The sequence below is a fragment of the Camellia sinensis genome, chromosome 2 (genome assembly GCF_055761805.1).
Source record: "Camellia sinensis isolate YWXY chromosome 2, ASM5576180v1, whole genome shotgun sequence".
Taxonomy (NCBI): Eukaryota; Viridiplantae; Streptophyta; class Magnoliopsida; order Ericales; family Theaceae; genus Camellia; species Camellia sinensis.
In genome coordinates, this window is record NC_138962.1 from 133721280 (window position 1) to 133743281 (window position 22002).

The window sequence follows — 22002 nt, forward strand, 5'->3', positions numbered from 1 at the left end:
TTGTCTTGTGATGTAGTCCAATTTTTGAAAAGGTATTATTAATTAATTGGTTTAGATTAACATAAAGTGAAAAATATAAGAGAAACATTAATATAATTATAATTATGATAATCAAATAGATATAAGGGACAAATTACATTACAAGAAACATGAATATAATTTGTTCTAACTTAAATTACAAATGTTGATAATCATAACGTATAGTAGACAACTTTTCAAAGGTGCGTGGACAATGGAATTTTCCCTCATGTATATATAAGGAGATCTGTGCTGGTTTCTTCTCTGGTTGAAGGCATTGCAGGTTCAAGGCTAATGGATTGTGATGGGTGCTACTGTCAAATGGATGCTGTGATGCTTGGGCGCTACTGTCAAATGGTTATTTTAGTTTTGTGCTGCTTGGTCTTCAGCCAGAGCATTTCTGTCTGGGGCTGTAGTGGACTGCCACTGTTTTGCTGCTGTTAATCACGTCTAGTTGGTTTTATCACAAGGCTGCTGTTGATCTCTTTGGTTTTCTTATAGCAACACACTCAGCTAGTTAGTCCCTATTACAGTTGCCTGATTGCCTGTCGTATGTTGCTGCTAATGGTTGGGTTGTTCAGGGGGCTGTTCTACCTTGGTTATGTGTTTTTTTCTTTTCGTTTTTTTTCTTTTCGTTGGTCCCTCTCCAACTATGAGGTGCTAGCAAATGATAGGATGAACTCTTTGGTGCCAACCTAGTTGGGATCAATTTGCTCATTGTGATGCGTTGCACTCCCATGCCCTTTATTGATGTATTTAACTTGTTTCATTGTGCTTGTTTGTTCATCAATAAAGTTTCTTTTGCCGATCAAAAAAAAAAAGGAGATAAGTTGATCTTATTATCAGTCAACTTGGTTGTACATCTAGAACTCATTTTCATAAAGAGTTCACTTCCCTCCCCCCCCCCCCTCCTCTCTCACAAAACATATAGCATGACTTACTTTTCAGTGGAGGATGTTGTTGGGAATGGAACTTTGAAGGGAATTCTTCCAAAGCTATTGGAGGAAGGTTGGGATGATGTACGGAACTTGAAACTTATGAAATCAGAAGATATGGATGCAATCAATATGACTCAACAACAAAAGGTATTTTTATTACTATCAAACCCTCTCTTCTTCAATTTTCCTTGGGCACACAGTTCTACTTTTGAAAAAATTATTGTAATTTCACCAAAACCATCTCTCTTTCTTACATCTAATAGGATGCATTGGAAATGAGGTCATACCTCCATGATCACGCTCTAATGCAATATGGAGATAAGCTTGAGGATTCTGGGAAATCTCTTGCAAAGCTTCTTGAGTTGAGCAACGATGATCTTTCTGCTCAATTTGGTATGAAGAGAGGCCATATAGCCAGTTTCTTGGAAAAAAGTATCAGTTGTCATTTGCAGGCACCGTATTCTCTCCCTTCAACCAAAAAGACCAACACACCTCCCCGATATAATTATATCATTAACAGTGGTGAGCTTATTTCTATTAACTCTAGCAAAATATAATTATATATAATATATCTAACTTGGGGGAAAAGAAATGTTGTTGCCATATAATTGTTAAATATAACAGCAATGTCACTTAGCTAATGATCCATTTTCTAAATTATACTTGTCATCTATCTAATCATTTTGGGAAATGTTGGAGTTGATTCCATGCATTTGAAGCTTTAGGAAGTATTTGTTGAAAACAAGAGAGCTGTGTTACACTCACTCAAACAATTTGAAAGAGAACTGATCATTTGTAGCTATATAATTTTAACAAGGCAAATTATTCTTTTTGTGTGCCTTGTTATATACTTTTATATGAATCATGTTCTCATGCAGGTTTGAACCACTATGCTTTTTAATGACGCAATTCCTTTAATTTTTTTTTTTTTTTTTTTTTTTGATTATGACTTTTATATTTAAGTTCAAATTCTCATCTAGCTTTGAACATTTTTTTTTAATTTTTTTTTATTTCAAATAGAAGATTTGTTAGGAGCAGAAGTTTGGTAATTTAAACATTTTACGTTGTCCTTAACTATTGATACAAAAACACATAGTAGAAATTTTAATTGTCCTAATATTTTAATGTTTATATAAATAAGTTTTGAAATATTAATATACTAGCATGTGACCCGTGCATATATAAAAAAATAATTTAGAATGACCATTTTATTAGAATATTTGAATTAAGATATAATCTTAATTAAAATATACATATTTAATGAATAATAAATTCAATCGCTGGATTCTTATATATATATATTGCAATTATTTCATTAATTATATATTTTAAGTTTTCTATAAGAACTGGATGTCATAATTTGATTGGTAAAGATGAAAAAATAGAATAAATTACAAAAATTATATTTATGATAAAATTAAAATATAATTTTTTCAGTTTTAGTTTATTTGATGTTAAAGTTTATCCAATTATATATAATCAAAAAATTCATTCATATTTTCTATTTAAATCTTTTTAAATTACAAATAAATAAATTTTATTTGGACTCTTTTTTTTTTTAAAAAAATCTCAAATTAGATCAATTTAGATATGATTAAATTTTTTTCCATCTACAAATTCTTAAATTAAAAATAAAAATAAAATAGATAGACCAATAGTTCTATACCACATATATCTTATGGCAGCCATTTTTTTATTTTTTTAAATAGAAGGCTTAGATATGGTTAATATATACAATTTAAAATACATATTTTTTAAATATGATATATGTATCTTTTGATATGGTATAAAAATTTGCACGATATATGTCATTCAAAATTTTCTTTTAATTAATAAATATGCTATAAATATTTTGACACTTAAATTTTTTGAAGTTTTTTAGACATCACTATACTATAGATTAAGCAAAAGAGATTTCTCACTAGTTCCAAAACATTAATCTAAATTTCTTAATTTTTTAAAAATTTGTAAACATTAAGAAATGCATATGGCACATAAATATTAATCCATCTAATCATATCTATGATTTTGGAATTTAAAAATCTTAATATAGAAAGTTAAAAAAAAAAAAAAAATAGCCACATCCAACTCATATTTTAGTTTGAAATTTAAAAATTTTTGAAAGGAAATTTTAAATATAACTTTAATCTTATATAATTTCAAATTTTAAAATTATTTATTTCTAAATTTTATATTTTTATTTTTGAAAACTAAGCAATTCATTAAAAATCTTAAAAAATCAAATGAACTCAATAAATATGAGGCATGGTGTCTCTAACTATTTCAAGATTTTAAAAATCTTCATACCCCTCACCGCAAATATTTTTTAATGAAATTTGAGATTTTGAGTGATATATTTTATATATTTTGAATGATGAACATTCGGAGAGAATAAAGAGAGTTAAGAAGGATTTCAATACAAAATTTTGTGAAATAGTAATATATGGAAGATCAATATATTAATATTCAAAGTAAATTGAACAGCGATTTAAAAGCAAAGGTATGCAAATAAGTTATGATACATTATATATAATCAACATTAGACATATACATACAAAATGTACACATTTATATACTAGGGGTTGTTTGGGGTGTCCTAAATAAGTGCACTTTTTGACTTTTTATGAAATATGGGTTGGGTATGGGTTAGATTTGAAGTGGTGTGATAGAGAGGTGATATGACTTAAATAAGATGCTGTGACTTAAATGAGATAGTGACTTTTTGACTTTTTGAATTTTTTTGAAGATGCCAAACTTGTCCTTAACATCACATGCATATATTATTATTTATAAATATATTACATGTAAATATTCTAGGCAAAAGGTTGAAAGAGAGAACACAAAAGGAAGAGTTATTCAAACATTCATTTAAATGTAAATAATTGTACATAACAAAAGAAACAAATATATGAATAAGTATAAAATCAACTTCTTCTAAATACATGTTGCATTAGATTGCTCAATTGTGTAGGATTATGCCTTGTTCTAAAATACTTTTCATGTTGAATTGTTATTATATGTTATTTAGGGTTTTCAAAATTCCATGTCTTTTAATTTTACTTTATATTTTTTATTGGCATTATTTGGAAAGATTGAGAGAGAAGCAAATATATGAGATATGTTAATGATTTTTCATATTAATAGGATTTATATTTGAATTTTGAAATTCAAATTTAATGGACAATTAGAGTTTTTTTTTTTTTTTTTTTTTTTTTTTTTTTTTTTTTTTAGGTTGGGTTAACCAATAGATTTTTAATTATTTAAAAATATAAAAAACTAATAAAACTGTCTTGAGAATTTAGAATTCCCACAAGGCTTGTTATAAGAAACCCCATTTTCTTTAATGTAGATAGATGTTGAAAAGCCATGAGACGAATAGATCATAACATTCTTATTACTATCTTATCGCAGCCTCCAAAATGGATCCCAATTTGTACAGAGAAGCCATGGGAGGCAAAGAGAAAATGGAAGGTGAAAAGAAACCCGAATTGGCCCCCCATATTAGTTGGTCTAGCCGATTGTGTGCCTGGATTAATTGGTTCAGTGAGTCAGATACCGAGTTATCAGAAGAAAAAATAGGAGGCAAAGAGAATGAAGACAATGATGAAGATGTCCACTACCTCATGCAATACATTAATGACCAACAACAACTTGAACTACAATTCACTTCAAATAAAAACACAGTCCTCCATGTTGCAGCCCAATTTGGTAACAAAAAATATGTGAAAATAATCTTAGAAAAGAGTCCGTTGTCATCATTGTTATGCTGCTTGAATATCGATGGCGAGACTCCTCCTCATATTGCAGTGAGAGAAGGACACTTGGACATAGTGAAAGCACTCGTAGGACATGCAAAAAGACTAGACCATGAAGAAGTTGAAAGTGGGGGTGGAGCAGCCATGGAGATGTTGAGGGCCACAAATAAGGACAATGACACTGTCTTGCACATGGCAGTGCGAAATCCTGATAACGTAGGTGTGGTGGAATGGTTAGCTAAAGAAGATCCTGAGTTTACGCATCCACCTAATAATGCCAAGGAAACTCCACTATACCTGGCAGCTGAGAGACAACACAATGACATGGTGTCTATGATTTTGAAAAATTGCACATCGCTAGCTTATGGTGGCCCAAAGGGTCAAACGGCATTGCACGCGGCAACAACAGACAGATTGAAAATAGGTTTGTGGCTACTTCAATTTCTTCAACCAATTTAATTACATGTACAATTATAGAGAGAAAAAAGGGTATATTCTTCTAGGCATACATAACCCTGCTCTGTTCATTTATTAGTTGCAGTAATAATAACATCAAAAATATCTTTCCAAAAAATTGAAGTTACATGTATTGTAGACAAGAGATTAGAATTAGTAAAAGAGGATGTACATTTTATCGAACCTGAAACAAAGGTTCAAATTCAAGCTTATGGCTAACTTAGTAGGTCTTTTGAAGTGAGAGGACAAATGTGCAATTAATAACTGATATATAGGGACTTGCAAAGGAAATTGTTACCAAAATTAATTCAAAAAACATAAGGAAAAAAAGGAAAGAAAGTTGAAGCTTTTTTATTGTTGAGATATGCATTAAATTGTCCTTACTAATACTTTTGTTTTTTCTTCTTATTCTTCTATTTCAGAAAGTACAAAACTTTTATTGGAATGGAAGTCGGATCTAATCAAGGAAACAGATGAGTACGGTTGGACACCACTTCACTATGCTGCACGGTTTGGTAATCAATATGGAGTTAAATTAATGCTAGAAAAAGACAAATCAGTGGCGTACATTACAACAGACAAGGAGGGTTATGAAAAGACAGCTCTTCATATAGCTGCTGCGCATGGACATGTAAGTGTAATAGAAGAGATTTTATCACAGTGTCCAAATTGTTGGGAGATGGTCAATAGTAAAGGACAAAATGTTCTTCACATTGTTGTGGATACGGAGCACAAAAAGGTGATGGAATATATTTTTAAAAAGTCATGGATTTTCCATCTTATAAATCAGAAGGACATTGAAGGAAACACATCACTCCATCTGCTTGCTACTTTTTTGGAGGTCGGCAAACGGGATATCTGGCGTGAGCTTTGGTTTAGTGGAGATCGGTTAGCTACAAACAATGAAAATGTGACCCCAATAAACACATTGTTGTCTCGTACGAAGGTAAGGATACTAACTTTGACTGCATATGACATGTTTTCTCATGGCATGCATTTTACATACCATAATGTTGAGAAGCATACCTTTCATCTTGCTTTGGCTATGCCACGTTATCCTTCATGTACATCACACACCATAATGTATTACTAATTTTGCACCCAAAAAAAAAAAAAAATATTTGTGTGGGTTGCAAGTCAAATTTGCGTGGGGTGCAAGTCTAATTTATGTGGGGTCCAAGTCTAGTCTGTTTGCAAGTGCATTATATGTGGGGTGCAAGTTGAATCTGTCTGGGAGTGCAAGTCCAATTTGTGTGTTGTGCAAGTCAAATCTATGTGGAGGTGCAAGTCTAATCTGTGTGAGAGAATTTACAAAAGGTCAACACACTAGATTTGCTCCCCACACAAATTAAATTTTCACCCCACACATATTGGACTTGCATGCCACATAAATATTTTTAAAATTGAAGCACACTATGTGAATTTGAAGAAGTATCCTCTGCTCACTGCACTCAGATTTCATCACCATCTGCTCATGGCCAGCTGTCTTTGTCTGTTAGACCTGCACCATCACAGATCTGTAACTCTAGTGGAATTAGTTGTGGTGGTTAGACTAGTTTGTTATGAGTTAGTTACTTTGTTTAGAGTTAGTTTCAGGTTAGATATTTTGTATGCTTTAGATACAGTATATAAATCAATGTACCCAACAGATTTGATATAATGAAAATATAATAAGTTTCAAGAAACTCATTATGGTATCAGAGCATTGAAGCTCTCGTGAGCAAGATCCACAGGTCTCCAATGGCTGATTCTTCCCTGCCATCAAATCTTAGTTTACTAATTTCAAATTTCAACTCTCTCATTACAGTGAAGCTCGAATCCAACAATTTCCTCATATGGAAATCTCAAATGACAAATATGCTTAGAGCATCTGGCTTTCTTGATCATGTTAATGGATCTCATCCATGTCCATCTCCAGATCTTATTGATGAAACTGGAAAACCTGTTTCAAATCCAAGTTATGTGCAATGGCAATTGATTGATCCACATTTGCTTACTTGTCTAACTGCAACTCTATCTTCATCCATTTATTCATCTGTTCTTCATCTGACTCAAAGTGATCAGGTATGGCAATTCTTAGAGAAGCAGTTTACTTCAGTTTCCCGCTCTCATATCCATCAACTAAAAACCAAACTTCAAACTCTGCGTAAGAAATCATCTTCAATGGAGGTCTATCTCTCTCAAATTAAAGATCTGGCAGCACAGCTGGCTTTAGCTTCTGCAAAAATTGAGGATGAAGATCTGGTTTTCTTCACTTTGAATGGTCTACCAGAGGAATATGAGGCTTTCAAAACTTCTATTCGTACTCGATCTGAGCCTATCCAAATGGAAAATTTGTGTTCATTGTTATGCTCCGAATCCATTCATATTGCACAGAAACTTAAACAGTCTCCTGGCACTGATCTTCATGTTGCCTATTCTGCCTCACAAGGATCATCTTCAGGTTATGATTCTTCCAATTCTGTTAATAGAGGTTTTCATTCTGCAAGGGGCAGAGGTTCCTCTCGTGGCTTCAGAGGCAGATATAATATTTCTCGTGGTGGCAGATTCAATAACAGATACAACAATAACATTCATAATAATAACAGATCCAGAGGAGCCTTTTCCTTTAATTCTGGATCTAACTCTGGCTGCCAGATTTGTGGAGGTTGGAATCATACTGCTTTTGATTGCTGGCATCGACTGGATCCTACATTTCAGCCTTTCTCTGGCAGCAGTTCCTCTCAGTCAAAGGCTTATGCTGCTTCAGTTCCTCAGTCATATGCTACTTCAGTTCCTCAGTCCTCTTCTGATCCTTCCATACCTCCTTGGTATGTTGACTCTGCTGCTACCAATCATCTGACCAATGACTTGACTAATCTGCAACAATTTCAGCCTTATCAAGGTCAGGATCATGTTCAAATTGGTAATGGCTCTTCCTTACAAATCAGTCATATCGGTAAAGGTATTTTGCCAACTCCGCATTATTCTTTTCCTCTTTCCAATCTTCTTCATGTTCCAGCTATTTCTTCAAACCTTTTATCTGTGCATCAACTCACCAAAGACCTCAACTGCCTTGTTATTTTTGATGCTAATACTTTTGTCATTCAGGACAAATGCACGAACAAGATTCTGCATAGAGGTGTTAACATCAATGGTCTTTACCAGTTCATTCCTTCATCTGAACCATGCTCTTCTCCTCAAGTTTTTCACTCTAGCACTACTGCTCCTCTGTCTGATAGCACTCCAACAGATAGCACTCCAACAGCTCTGTTTCAGTCCAGCAATTCAGCATCTGTGCCTGATTTGCTGTGGCATCAAAGATTAGGCCATCCATCTTCTTTAAAGCTTCAACATCTGTCTGATGTTTTACCAAATAAATTGTCTTTCAATAAGGCCTTGTCTTGCCTTGATTGTAATATGTCTAAATCTCATAGACTTCCTTTCACATTGTCTAATACTTTTGTCAATTGTCCTTTTGCCTTAGTTCATAGTGATGTATGGGGTCCCTTTACAGTAGATGATGCTCCATTTCGTTTCTATGTTTTGTTTGTGGATGACTATAGTAGATTTACTTGGGTTTATCCTTTGAACTACAAGAGTGAGGTGTATGATAAATTGCTTATATTCAAAGCATATATTGACAATCAATTTCAGACTTCTCTTAAAATACTTAGGACTGACTGTGGCACTGAGTTTGTCAATAAAAGAATTGATACTTTGCTGTCTTCTCATGGCATTGTTCATCAAAGGAGTTGTCCTTATACTCAGGCCCAAAATGGCATAGCTGAACGCAAACACAGACACATTATTGAAAGTACTATCACATTGCTTCATCACTCATCTGTTCCCATTAAGTTTTGGTTTGATGCTGTTGCCACATCCACATTCCTCATTAACAGAATGCCTTCTAGCCGTTTACATCACAAGACACCTTTTGAGATGTTATTTCATACCATACCTGATTTCTCTCTTTTCAAAGTGTTTGGTTGTCAGTGTTTTCCTTGGTTAAAACCTTATGTTCCACACAAGCTAGCACCAAAATCTATGTCTTGTGTTTTCTTAGGGTACCATCCTACTATTAAGGGATATAGATGTCTTGAGCCTCTTTCTGGAAAAGTCTACATTTCTAGGCATGTTATTTTTAATGAATCATGTTTTCCTTTTTCTCAGCAGTCCACAGTGTCCTCTTCTTCATCTACTTCAGATTTATCTACTCTTACATCATTTTTCTGGCCTGCTGCCCTCAGTTCTTCAGCTGCCATTCCACCTCAGTCTCCTTCTTCATCTGTTTCATCTCCTGCTGAGCATTCTTCCAGATCTGAGCCTACTCCTCCTCTTCCTCAGCCTATTCCTATTTCCTCTCCTGCTTCTCCTGCTTCTTCTGAGCCCTCTTCCAGTTCTGAGCCTATTCTTCCTCTACCTCAACCTATTCCTATTTCCTCTATTACTATTGATTTACCTCCTCCTTCTCTTTCTTCCTCTGTGTCTAACATCCATCCCATGATTACTCGATCTAAACATAGGCCTTCCCACTGTTTTTCTGCTAAAAGCTCTCTTCTTGAAACTGAACCTACATCTGTTCATGATGCTCTTCACTCTCCTGTGTGGTTTCAAGCCATGCAAGAAGAATATCAAGCTCTTCAACAACAAGGCACTTGGGACCTTGTCCCTCTTCCTTCTCATAAAATTGCCATTGGGTGTAAATGGGTTTTTCGCATTAAAAGAGATTCAAATGGTACCATTGCTCGTTATAAAGCTAGATTAGTGGCCAAGGGATTTTTGCAAACAGAAGGAATTGATTTCCATGAGACCTTTAGTCCTGTGGCTAAACAACCCACCATTCGCATCTTTTTGAGTATTGCTCTTCAAGCTCAATGGTCCATCAAACAGCTTGACATTTCCAATGCATTTCTTCATGGTACTCTTCAAGAGGAGGTTTATATGCTGCAGCCTCCAGGGTTTGAACAATCTTCTACACATGTTTGCAAACTCAAGAAGGCCTTGTATGGTCTCAAGCAAGCCCCTCGGGCTTGGTACTCCACCTTCTCAACTTTCTTGCTCTCTCAAGGATTCACCAACAGTCTGTCTGATGCCTCTCTTTTTATCAGAAAAACTTCTACAAACCTCACTCTGCTCTTGGTATATGTTGATGACATCTTACTAACTGGTGATGATCCTGCTTTCATTAATCTGCTTCTTCAGCACATGCACACATCATTTTCCATGAAAGATCTTGGTCCTTTGTCTTATTTTCTGGGCATTTCAGTTACATCTGATGAGCATGGTTCCTTTTTATCTCAAGCTAAATATGCTGCTGCCTTATTGAATAAAGCTGGAATGGCCGACTGCAAACCATGCTCCTCTCCTATGGTAGTTAAAGCTGTGTGTTCTACAACCGATTCCCTGCCATTTGCTCAGCCATCACTATATAGAAGTTTGGTTGGTGGACTGCAATATTTGACTATTACCAGACCTGATCTCTCCTTTGCTGTTAATCAAGCATGTCAGTTTATGCATCTCCCTACCAATGCTCATTTTCATGCTGTTAAGAGACTCCTTCGATATGTCAAAGGGACTCTACATCATGGTCTCTTTTTCACTCCCAGTTCTTTTGCTCTTTCTGCCTTCTCTGACTCTAACTGGGCCAGTGATAGCCTTGATCGCAGATCAACATCAGGCTACTGTGTATATCTTGGTTCAAACTTAATTTCATGGTCCGCTAAAAAGCAGGCCACTGTTTCTAGATCATCCACTGAAGCCGAGTATCGCGCCTTAGCTCATGGTACAGCCGAACTCACTTGGATTCAACAATTGCTTAAAGACTTTTGTGTTTCTTCTTCTCCTATTCCTGTCCTATGGTGTGATAGTTTATCTGCCATGGCCTTAGCATCCAACCCTGTTTTTCATTCAAGGTCCAAACATATCGAAATCGATTGTCATTTTATTCGCGAAAAAGTGGTTGCCAACCAGATTGAGCTTAAGTATATTCCAACCATGGATCAGGTAGCTGATATTTTCACAAAGCCTCTTCCTCCTTCCAGATTTCATTATCTTCGTGACAAGCTGTTAGTGGTTTCCTCCCCTATCAGCTTGAGGGGGGCTGAAGAAGTATCCTCTGCTCACTGCACTCAGATTTCATCACCATCTGCTCATGGCCAGCTGTCTTTGTCTGTTAGACCTGCACCATCACAGATCTGTAACTCTAGTGGAATTAGTTGTGGTGGTTAGACTAGTTTGTTATGAGTTAGTTACTTTGTTTAGAGTTAGTTTCAGGTTAGATATTTTGTATGCTTTAGATACAGTATATAAATCAATGTACCCAACAGATTTGATATAATGAAAATATAATAAGTTTCAAGAAACTCATTAGAATTCTTTTTTTCTCTTTTTTTTTTTGTGACTAATTTTTGCTTTGCAACTATTTTTAAAATTGAAATAAAAAATATTTGGTTGAATTTTTAAATTTTATCTTCCTTTTTTTTTCTAAAAAAAATAAAAATAGTTTGGTAAAAAAAATTATTTTTATTTTCATATTAATTTGTCTTTTTTAAACAAAAACACATTTTTGTTAATATTTGTATGTTTGAATATTTTTACTTTTATTTTTAATTGTATAATTTGAGTTAATATTTTTTTCTATTATTTTTGTCGAACTAGTTTACATATATTTTTAAAATATATATTTTAAAAACATAACAAAATAGAGTGATAATATTTTTTTTATTAAATTTTAGATAATTTAGGAAATTACATTCACAATTATTTCTGAGAAATAGAAATTAGTTTGATGAAAACAAACAAAAAAAGTGTAACGCCCCAAATTTCTAATTCAAATGATAATACAACAATCATGACTTTTTCAAAGAAAACCGAATATAAATCTCCAAACTTATATTACATGATACAATAGTTCTTCATGCAACAATACATTAATCCAACAACAAGTAAATAAACAAATAAATACCCTCAAGGGTTTACAAGTTTCCAAGGCTTGAGCTTGGTTACACAAAACGGTTATTTAAACCCACACGCATACAGCCCCTGGCTTACACATAGAGTCACAGCAAAATGAGAGTCTCGTACTCTCAACACACATTTGCAAACATGTCAAACTTCTGAAACCAAACATTCTCCGCCCGTGCGCATAAACGGCCGCTCGAGCAGACAAGCAACTTCTAATGGATTTTGCATTTTTGCTTCGAGGGTGCTGCCCCTCAACCCCACCAAGGCGTTGCCCTAGGACCCGTCAAAGGGCGCTGTCCCCTAGACCCCCCGTGAGCTGACTGGGCAGCTCGATCCCTGCCAGGGTACTGCCCTTTGACCCGCCAAGGGGCGCTGCCCCTTTGAACCCTGCGAGCTGACCGGGCAGCTCGATCCCCGACATACTCAGCGAAGTGGCAAAACTGTGATCGCTACAAAAAGGTTAATTTCAATAATTTAAGTTTTAAAATATATTTTAAAATATTTTAGAGCAAAATTAATTTTTTTAATTTATAAAATATCTATTTTGTGTTTATTTTCATCAAACTTATTTGTATTTGAGGAAAAAATTAAAATTAATAAAGAATATAAAATAAAATTTTTATTCAAATAATTTAAAGAAAAAAATTTAAATTAGTATTGAATGCGTAACTAAATAGTGATTATTAATAATTACGTCTTAAAGAATAAAAATAAAATTTTTATTCAAGTAATTTAAAATAGTTTATGTTCATTTTTTTTTAAATTTCGTACACTTTTTAATTACACATCTCATTATTATTTTTAAAAAAATTTCAAAATAATATAAAATTTTAAATAGTTTTAAATTATTATTAAATATATTTAATATTAATTTAATTTTAAAAATATTGTCAATAAGTTTTTAATATAATTAATTTTGTAAAAATCAAGTTTATAGTTTAAAAGTTATACAAAATTCATCAAAAATAAATAAAAGGAGTAATGAAAAACAAAAACAGAGAGAGAGAGAGAGAGAGAGAGAGAGAGAGAGAGAGAGAGAGAGAGAGAGAGAGAGGGGGGAGAGTTTGCATAATGCTTGTGACCCCTAGGGGAGATTTCAAGACTCTCAATGAACGGTCATTAATCAAAATTTTTTTTTTTCTTTAATCACTAAGGATGGGAGATAATGGGGTCTGTATCATGGTTGGGAAGATTTTTTTTTTTCTTGAGAGAGTGAGTGATTTGACATGTGAGAGATGAGCAACCTAAAAAGACTGAGGGAAAAAGACAAAAAATAAAAAAAATAAAAGGGTAATTTAATCCGTTGATAATTTTTCTACACTTCACCTGGAGTGAAATTTCTAAAAAGTGCCCCACTGTTTGTAATGTTTTTTTCCTACCAATATCATAAGATTAATCAGCACTTTCACCGCGAAAAATTATTTGTTACCCTTCATTAATTTTAATTTATCACATTTATTTATATTTTTTAATTATTTAATATAAATTTGTGGACTCCGTACCTTCCACTAATCACAATACTATTAAGCTATATTTGATTCATAAGACTAATAGTGAATGTATTAATAATCCCATCAAATTAGTGTAGTATTCACTATCTAATTGAATTAGTAGGATAAATTATCCCCTTATTCATTGTTTGATTTGCATTGGATAAGAAAATATATAAATGTAGGATTACAACTATATTTATTTTCTTTTCTAATCTTATCCTCCATCAATGTTTATTCACAATCTTTACTTTATCAAAATTTCTTCGTAAATGTGGTTTTGAAAAAAATTATAAATAAATAAATAAATGCAAAATAAAAAAAAAAATACAAAAACCAAGTTTGGTTCAGTTTTTTTTTTTAATTTTTTTAAAAATATAAATTAATTTGATAAAATAAATATCAAAAAATATTTCTAAATTTTTAAAAATTATTTTTAGCCTTCTAAAATATAACATTATATAAAAATAATAAGTATTTTAATTTTTAGTTGAGGGTAAAAGAGTGTTTTTACCCCATTACTAATAATCCTATAAATTTGTAGGGTTAATTATTCATTAGATTAATAATCCTGAAACAAAATTTCAAAACAAATAGTCCAAGATTATTAGACTGACAGATTAATAATTTCAATTCCATACTCTAATCCAGTTAATCAAACATGCCCTTAGAGTATCACTTAGCAGTGCCCCAAGACCCACCAATATATAACTTCTCCTCCACCTTACGTTCAAATATTTTTGACAAATAATTCATAGATAATATCTAATTGTCTTTGAAAAATAATTTTAAATAACAGTGAAAAATTTAAATAACCTTTGAAATATTGATTCGTGATTATATTTCAATTTAAAACAATAAATAACAATTTCAATCAAACAATTAAGACAAATCGACACAATGATTTAACGTGGGAAAAACTATAATTGGAGCGCCTCCAATTGTGATAAAAAGCCACGGGCTAAGTCACAAAACAATCTACTAAGAAGATAAAAGGGAATTATACATGACCATTCTCAATTACCTAACAAATCCAAGTCAGAAATTGAATCAAACCCGATGTGCCTTTTCCACCACCGTCTTCACATCGGAATTATCTTGTCTAACGTTGAATCCACAACGTTGATATCGAATTCACGACGATGAGCCATTCCAGAATCTACCAAAGCTTCAAGCCCAAATTCACCAAAATCCATCGAAGAACATTTCTCTCTTTTGTGAATAAAAGCATAAGGACAAAATCCTTGATGATATACTAATATGGAAGTTATAGATCCATCGATCACTATCAAATCATCAAGGAAACATTATAAACACACCCTTCAATATAAAAATCTTGATAGCTCTATTCTTTCATACTTTGGTCGCTTAAATACTAAAAACAGTAAACAGTGCACTTTATAATAAACAGATTCGCAAAAACTATCCGAGCACACATTTCACCATTCGAGCGGTGCGAGTAAATGTGGTGCAAAACATATAGGCCAACCGCTTGAGTGGTAAAACTTGCTTCGCAGTAGTTCAGTTTACAGACAAAGATATTGGATACTCCTATTCACCATTCGAGTGCACAAATTACCGCTTGATCCCCATACATAGTCAATGAAATGGCAAATATAAACACAATTCGGGTTGAATTCGCATCTAAATACTCATAGCCTCACTGAAACAAAAGAGCAAATAAAATTACAACTGAAAGGAGTTTTATCAAACAAGATTGCCAATTACAAAAATCTAACAAATAGAATTATTCTCATTAAAATTTAGACATATTTAATATATTTCTATAGCAAAAATAGCCTTAATAATTACTTTATAAGTAAATTATTTGGGGCATTTTTTTTTTTTTTTTTGGGTAAGGAAATTCTATATTACACACAAAAAAAAAAAAAGGGTATACTTTATTCTCCAGTCACTACATTTGTCATTTTTTGTTACAAAAAATCAGGAATAAAATTACATTTTAGAGACTAAATATTTTGTTGTTAAAAGTATCATTATTATATTTTTAGCGAGGAAATTTAGACATTTTTTGGGACCAAATTTTTTGTCCAAAAAAATGAACTTTTTGGGAACCAAATAATTTTTCCTTGCATTTATTAGTGACATTTTTCTAAATTTTGTCCCTAAAAGCTTTATTTTTTTTACTTTTTTGGGATTATCTTTTAGCGACTACTCTCGTGACGATTGGAATTTGTTTCTAATTTTTTTTTTTTACTTTTAAAAACAAAAAAAAGGTCTCTAAATCTCTTATGTGTTGTATGTTAGTTATGATTTGTGTATGACATATTATCGTGTTGTTTATGACTTAGTTATTATCTTTTGTGATTGTTATTTTAGTCATGATCCAAGATGACTTTGATTATGCCTTAAATGGTTGTTTAGTTATGACCTATTATGGTATTAGTAATGATATATAGTGGTCTTAGTTATAACTTAGTTTTGATTATTTTAGTTCACTACAACAAAAACACATTTTAGTGACACCCTACTAGTGACATGTTCTTAAAAAATGTCACAAAAAGAATATTTGGTGGCATTTTTTAGAAAAATGTCATAGAGCCACAAACATACAAGGCTCTAGTGGCATTTCAATTAAAAAAAGTGTCACTTCATTACAACAAAAATGTCACTATAACAAATTTACACTTTAGTGACACTACACTAGCGGTATGTTTTTAGAAAATGCCACAAAAATAAAAATTGGCATTACATGTTTTAGAAAAATGCCACAGAACCACAAACATATAAGGCTCTAGTGGCATTTCAATAAAGAAATGTCACATCAATTTTATGGCATTTTATAAAATAATGACAAAATTATGTTCGTGACATTTACCAACAGATGCCACTAAACTTTAGTAGTAATGGCATTTTTTAAAAAATGTCAAGACATTAGGTAGGTGCAAATTACTTTTTATGGCACTTAGGTGAACAGTGTCATAAACAAATATTTTATAGCATTTAGAGAAATGTCACTAAGCAAAAACTTTTCAAGTTTATAATGGCATTTTTGAAAAAATAAAAAATGCCAATATATTTTCTAAATTTTTAAAATACAGTAAATGATTAAAAATAAATAAATTAAACTCCATATACACTACAGGAAAAAGCACATTCGGCGACTAAATTTCCTAACCAAAAAAAATTTGGTCGCCAAAAGTATAGCTTTCAACGACCAAAACAGCATTAGTAGCCAAAAGTAAAGCTTTTTGGCGACTAAACAATTTTAGTAGCCAAAAGTCTACAATTGGCGACTAAAACTAAGTTTGGTCACTGATTATATGGGTTTTAGTGACTAAAAAATTTTTAGTAGCCCAAAGTAAAGTTTTTTGGCGACTAAAAAAATTTAGTAGCCAAAAGGCTACAATTGGCGACTAAAAATAAGTTTGGTCGCTGATTATATGGGTTTTACTGACTAAAAAAATTTTAGTAGCCAAAAGTAAAGCTTTTTGGTGACAAAAAAAATTTTAGTAGCCGAAAGTCTACAATTAGCGACTAAAAATTAAGTTTAGTCATCAAAAGTGGTCATTTTTAGCGCGGGAGAACTAAAATCCTAAGGCGGGAATTAAATTTTTTGGCGACCAAAATTTTGGTAGCTGAAAGTGCATCTTCGGCAACCAAATCCGATTTTGGTCCGCAAAAGTTAAATTTTTTAGCAAGTAAAAAACAATTAGAAGCCAAAAGTATAGAATTGGCGACTAAAAAATATTTTTAGTCGCCAAAGGTGGTCTTTTTTTATTTTTCTAGTAAATAGTTTATTTTACATAAATTATGTTCAATAAAATAATTATATTTATACATATACTTTTATATTAATATGGATGTATGTACTATATAAATAATATATGTTGCATATATAATCATGTGGTGCTATAGAGGTGCAGTGGGAAGAGTGTGGTGTATAAGGCTTATGGTGCGGGAGGTTGGCGGTTCGAGTCTTCGCAAGAGCAGATCAAATTATTCTACAATGAATTATCGTCACAAATGGCACTTGATAGCGTCACGAATAGTGCCTACCATGACATTAAAGTGTCACTGAAAGGTTTTACTCTTGATGGTGTAATGACACTTATAAGTGTCACTAACTCTTTTTTTAATGGCGCTTGATAGTGCCACAAATAATATCTACCATGACATCAAAATGTCATTGAAAATTTTTAGCCATGATGGTGTAGTGACACTTTAATGGCGCTTGATAGTGCCACAAATAATATCTACCATGACATCAAAATGTCATTGAAAATTTTTAGCCATGATGGTGTAGTGACACTTGCAAGTATCTACCGTGGCACGGATACAAATGGCACTTGTTCAAAATGCCACAAGACTAAAAAATGTCATTAAACCAATAGTTTTGTGGCACTTTCAAATGTCACTAAACTAAAAAAATATTGTAGTGGTTACAACCAAACATATCTTTAATTATTTGATTGTACCTTAAATGTTGTTTAGTTATGATATATTTTGATGCCATTAGTTACGATACATTTTGATGCCATTAGTTACAACACTTTGTGTATTAACATACTACTTTTTTCAGATTCATCAGAATATTATTAGATTTGCCTTTTCAAACTGATCATAACAAAAAAAACAAACAGGAACACTTTTCAATTGGTGGCGAGAGAAATATAGTCAGTCGGGATCAAGAGTTGACAACAAAAATAAGGAAAGAAGAAAGAAAGAAAAGGAAAGCACAAGTTAAAGAAGAAAGGAAAGCATGGAATAAAGAACTAAAGGAAATGGCTGACACCCAAATAATAGTGGCAATACTGATAACAACCATCACCTTTGCGGCCAGTTGCACAATGCCTGGTGGTTTTAATAGCAATAAAGGTTCAAATCAAGGAATGCCACTTCTACTAGGAGAAGTAGCTTTTAAAGTATTTGTTATTACAAATACTATAGCCATGATATGCTCCATTTCCTCTGTCTTTCTATATGTCACTGCATCAGTTTTTTATTTCAATGAAAAAGACAACGTGGAGACACTGGAAAAACGCTATATGGTGGCCTCATCTCTTGTTGTAGTTGCCGTGGCAGCGTTGATAGTGGCATTCATTACAGGCTCTTATGCCGTGTTAGCACATTCTTTAGCTCTCGCAATTTTCGTGTGTGTTGTTGGTTGCATCTCATTTTTTATTTATTTTTTTGAGCTCAAAAAACTTCAATGTGAGAAGCATACAATTTCATTCATTAAGGAATGTTTGGAAGAAATGGTTGAGAATGTGAAGGGATATGGTGAATGATAATTAGTAAAGCAGTATGGACTTGTGATACTTTGAGAATATCTAATAATTTTCTGTTTATAAGTCTCTTAGACATTTTCAGTAATCGTTGAAATGAATTAGCAGTATATTTTCAACTCTTAAATTCATCTCTCTGATTGTTTGATCCATCTCATTTCTCATTTATTTTATTGAGCTCAAAAGGTCTTTTCATCACACTTTTTATTTTACTTTTTATTTTTTATAAATAAATGAGTTATGTAACTTTTTCTTTCTTTCTTTATTCTTATTTTTTCCTGTATTTGGTGATTTGTATGTCAAAATGCAGCAAGAGATGTATTTCCTAATATTAGTTTTATTTTATAAACCAGTTTGTTTAGGATTTGTTTGGAAAGTGAGTTGGTTTTTTGGCTATTTTTAGCCTGGGATTAAAAAGTCTCGTTTGGGAAGAGTTTTTTTTTATAGCTTTTTTGAGTTTTTGTGAGAGAAAGAATGTAATTGATTATGGATTGGATTTAATATTTTATCTTATTGAATTAAAAAGTCTATTTTATTTTTTTATAACTAAAATAATCCCAAACCCAACCTAAGCATTCTTCCCAAACGAAACCTTAATATGTCAATTTTATATTTTTATCCTCATTAGTCAAACATCGTCATCAATGGAAAATAGTAGTATGAAAAAAGAGCCATTCTTTTAATTTTAGTGGCTCAAAAAGTAAGTAGTGTTAGGGGTAGTTTGAAGAATTCGGATCTTCGGTCGCACTCTCCTGTCGTAGCCTCCTGTCGCCCTCCAAAACGACGTCGTTTTGGAGGGTTTTTTTTTTTTTTTTTTTTTTCTTTTCTTTTTCTTCTTTCTCTTCGGTCTGTGTTTTGTTTTTGAAGAAAACCAGAGGAGAGAAGAGGGGAGGGGAAGAAGAGAGAGAGGAAGGGAGAAGAAGAGGGGAGAAGAAGGAAGAGGACGGACGGAACCCACCACCATATTATACATATAATTGCGGATGCATGGTCTTGTGTTCTTGTATCTTTTTTGTTCTTCAACACTCAAACCCGAGAGACAGAGAGAGAGAGAGTTGATAGGCCATTCCTCCTTTTTCTTTTTTTTTTTTCTTATCACCCCATGGCTGATGAGTGTGTAACCCACCTCCCCACTCACTCCTCCTTAACCCACCTCCCCACTCACTCCTCCTTTCTCTTTTAAAAACCATCCCCCTCCCCCCCCCCCCCACCGGCAACTCTCAACTTCCTCCTCCTCTCTCTCATCTTCTCTCTCTCCTCTCTGATCTTCCCCCTTTTTTTTTACACAGCTTGGATTTTGGGTTTGAAATTTGTTCTTGGGTTTGAAATTTTGGGAAGCTCCTCTCTGATCTTCCCCCTTTTTTTTTTACACAGCTTGGATTTTGGGTTTGAAATTTGTTTGTTGAAATCAGATTTTTGTTGAAATTTGAAATTTGGGTTTGAAATTTTTTTTACCAATTTCAAATCAGATTTTTTTTTTCTGGGTTTGTTGATGATGATGTTTGTTGAAATCTGATTTTTTTTTATAGATTTGAAATTGGTTTAAGAAATTGATGAATTGGGTTTTTTTGAATTTGGATTTTGATGAATTGGTTTTTGATTCGGCCGGAGTGGAGGATAGAGGAGAGGTGGTTTGCTTCAACTCTTCTTCTCCCTTCCTCTCTCTCTTCTTCCCCTCCCCTCCCCTCTCCTCTCTGGTTTTCTTCAAAACCAAACATAGACCGAAGAGAAAGAAGAAAAAGAAAAGAAAAAAAAAAAAAAAAAAAAACCCTCCAAAACGACGTCGTTTTGGAGGGCGACAGGAGAGTGCGACAGGGGAGTGCGACCGAAGATCCGGATTCGTAGTTTGAAAATGACTTTTCTAGTTAGCGTTTTGTTTTTTATTGATTATTTTAGTCTCGGACTCTTTTAGTTATTTGATTTTCTTGTTTGGATTTTTTAGCTTTTTAATTTTGGAATGGCAAGTTTTTTTTTTTATTCTTTTGTGATTTTTGTGATTTTGTGATTTTTTTAATTTTTTTATCCTTTTATGATTTTTTAGCCTAAGATGGTAACCAAACGATCACTTATTACTCATACATTCATGATATGCTTTTTGGCTCCTCCTTTGATTGAGAAGGCTTCGTTTTGCTTTAATAAATGTCCATAGAATGGAGTAACACATGTTGTCGCTAAGTGATATATTTCGGGAAAAGCAAAAGAATAATGATCTTAGAATTTGTTAATTCAAGATTGAATACCAGAAACAGAATTGCTAGGTGATAATTAGGGGGATTGTTACTCCTACAAACAATTGTACAAAATTCTCTTCTTATTTTGTATAGGTAATGCTATCATATACACATTTTATTTGTTACGTTTTATTTATTTATTTATATATATGTTATATATTTTTATGATAAATGTTACATAAATTTTTAATAGAATTACAATAATTTGTAGTTCACAAATGAAATTGCACATTTTGTTATAGTGTTGTACATTTTTCTCCAAACATTTTTTAATCACAAAATGTGTAAACATTATCACAAAAATCCGTAATATTATCACAAAATGTGTAACTTTATGTTCAAATCACAAATTATTATAATTTTACCTAAAAAAATACGTCCCTTAGTTATTAATTATTTTCAATTTACAAAGCGTTGCTCTTTCTTGCCATTTTTTTGAAAAATAAGTAGTCTCCTCATCTATAGTAATCGATTCTCAAGCTTGTTACATTGGGTTCAATTATATGACAGTAAAGGTATGTGCAAATAAAAATACTCAAAAACATAAAATATGGTCCAAATTCAATTCTTATATTGTAGAGTTCACATTACACAATGATTTTTTTCTTTTTTTATTTTATTTTATTTTTTATTTTTTTAAAAACACTACCTCCATCCTAAAATAATGATCTCTTTTGGGGAATCTAACTTTTTTTGATAGTATAATTATTGCACTAATACATTTTTTTTGAGAATATAAATTGTCATAATTGTACTTTTTATGTTGTTAATGAATTTAAAAGAAGGTCAAAATAGGAAATGTTTATTATTTTTGTCTTTCATTTTTGAAAAGGGACTAATATTTTGGGATGGAGGGAGTATATTTTTAGGTACAGATTTTTTGTATGTAGTATTGCTTCTAATACAATTGAGGATATACG

At 32.4% G+C, this 22002-nt stretch overlaps 1 protein-coding gene across 2 annotated transcripts; it reads left to right on the forward strand.

Annotated features, from left to right (window-relative positions):
• Positions 1-218: 218 nt before the first annotated feature.
• Positions 219-18988, forward strand: LOC145820336 (protein ACCELERATED CELL DEATH 6-like). Of its 2 annotated transcripts, XM_082915632.1 has the most exons (6): positions 219-1103; positions 1220-1478; positions 4368-5135; positions 5590-6113; positions 7232-8111; positions 8258-8419. In XM_082915632.1, the coding sequence occupies exons 1-6, from the start codon at positions 741-743 to the stop codon at positions 8284-8286; spliced, it is 2823 nt and encodes a 940-aa protein (XP_082771758.1). In that variant the 5' UTR covers positions 219-740; the 3' UTR covers positions 8287-8419. The 2 variants fall into 2 exon arrangements, with proteins under 2 accessions (XP_082771758.1, XP_082771759.1); XM_082915633.1 differs by lacking the exons at positions 7232-8111; positions 8258-8419 and adding an exon at positions 18207-18988.
• The last annotated feature ends 3014 nt before the right edge of the window (positions 18989-22002 follow it).

Coding starts and splice junctions, on each gene's coding strand:
- LOC145820336 (XM_082915632.1), top strand. CDS start 741: ATGCGTTGCACTCCCATGCCCTTTATTGATGTATTTAACTTGTTTCAT. Junction 1,104..1,219: donor ATATGACTCAACAACAAAAG/GTATTTTTATTA, acceptor TACATCTAATAG/GATGCATTGGAAATGAGGTC. Junction 6,114..7,231: donor CATTGTTGTCTCGTACGAAG/GTAAGGATACTA, acceptor CAAAGTGATCAG/GTATGGCAATTCTTAGAGAA.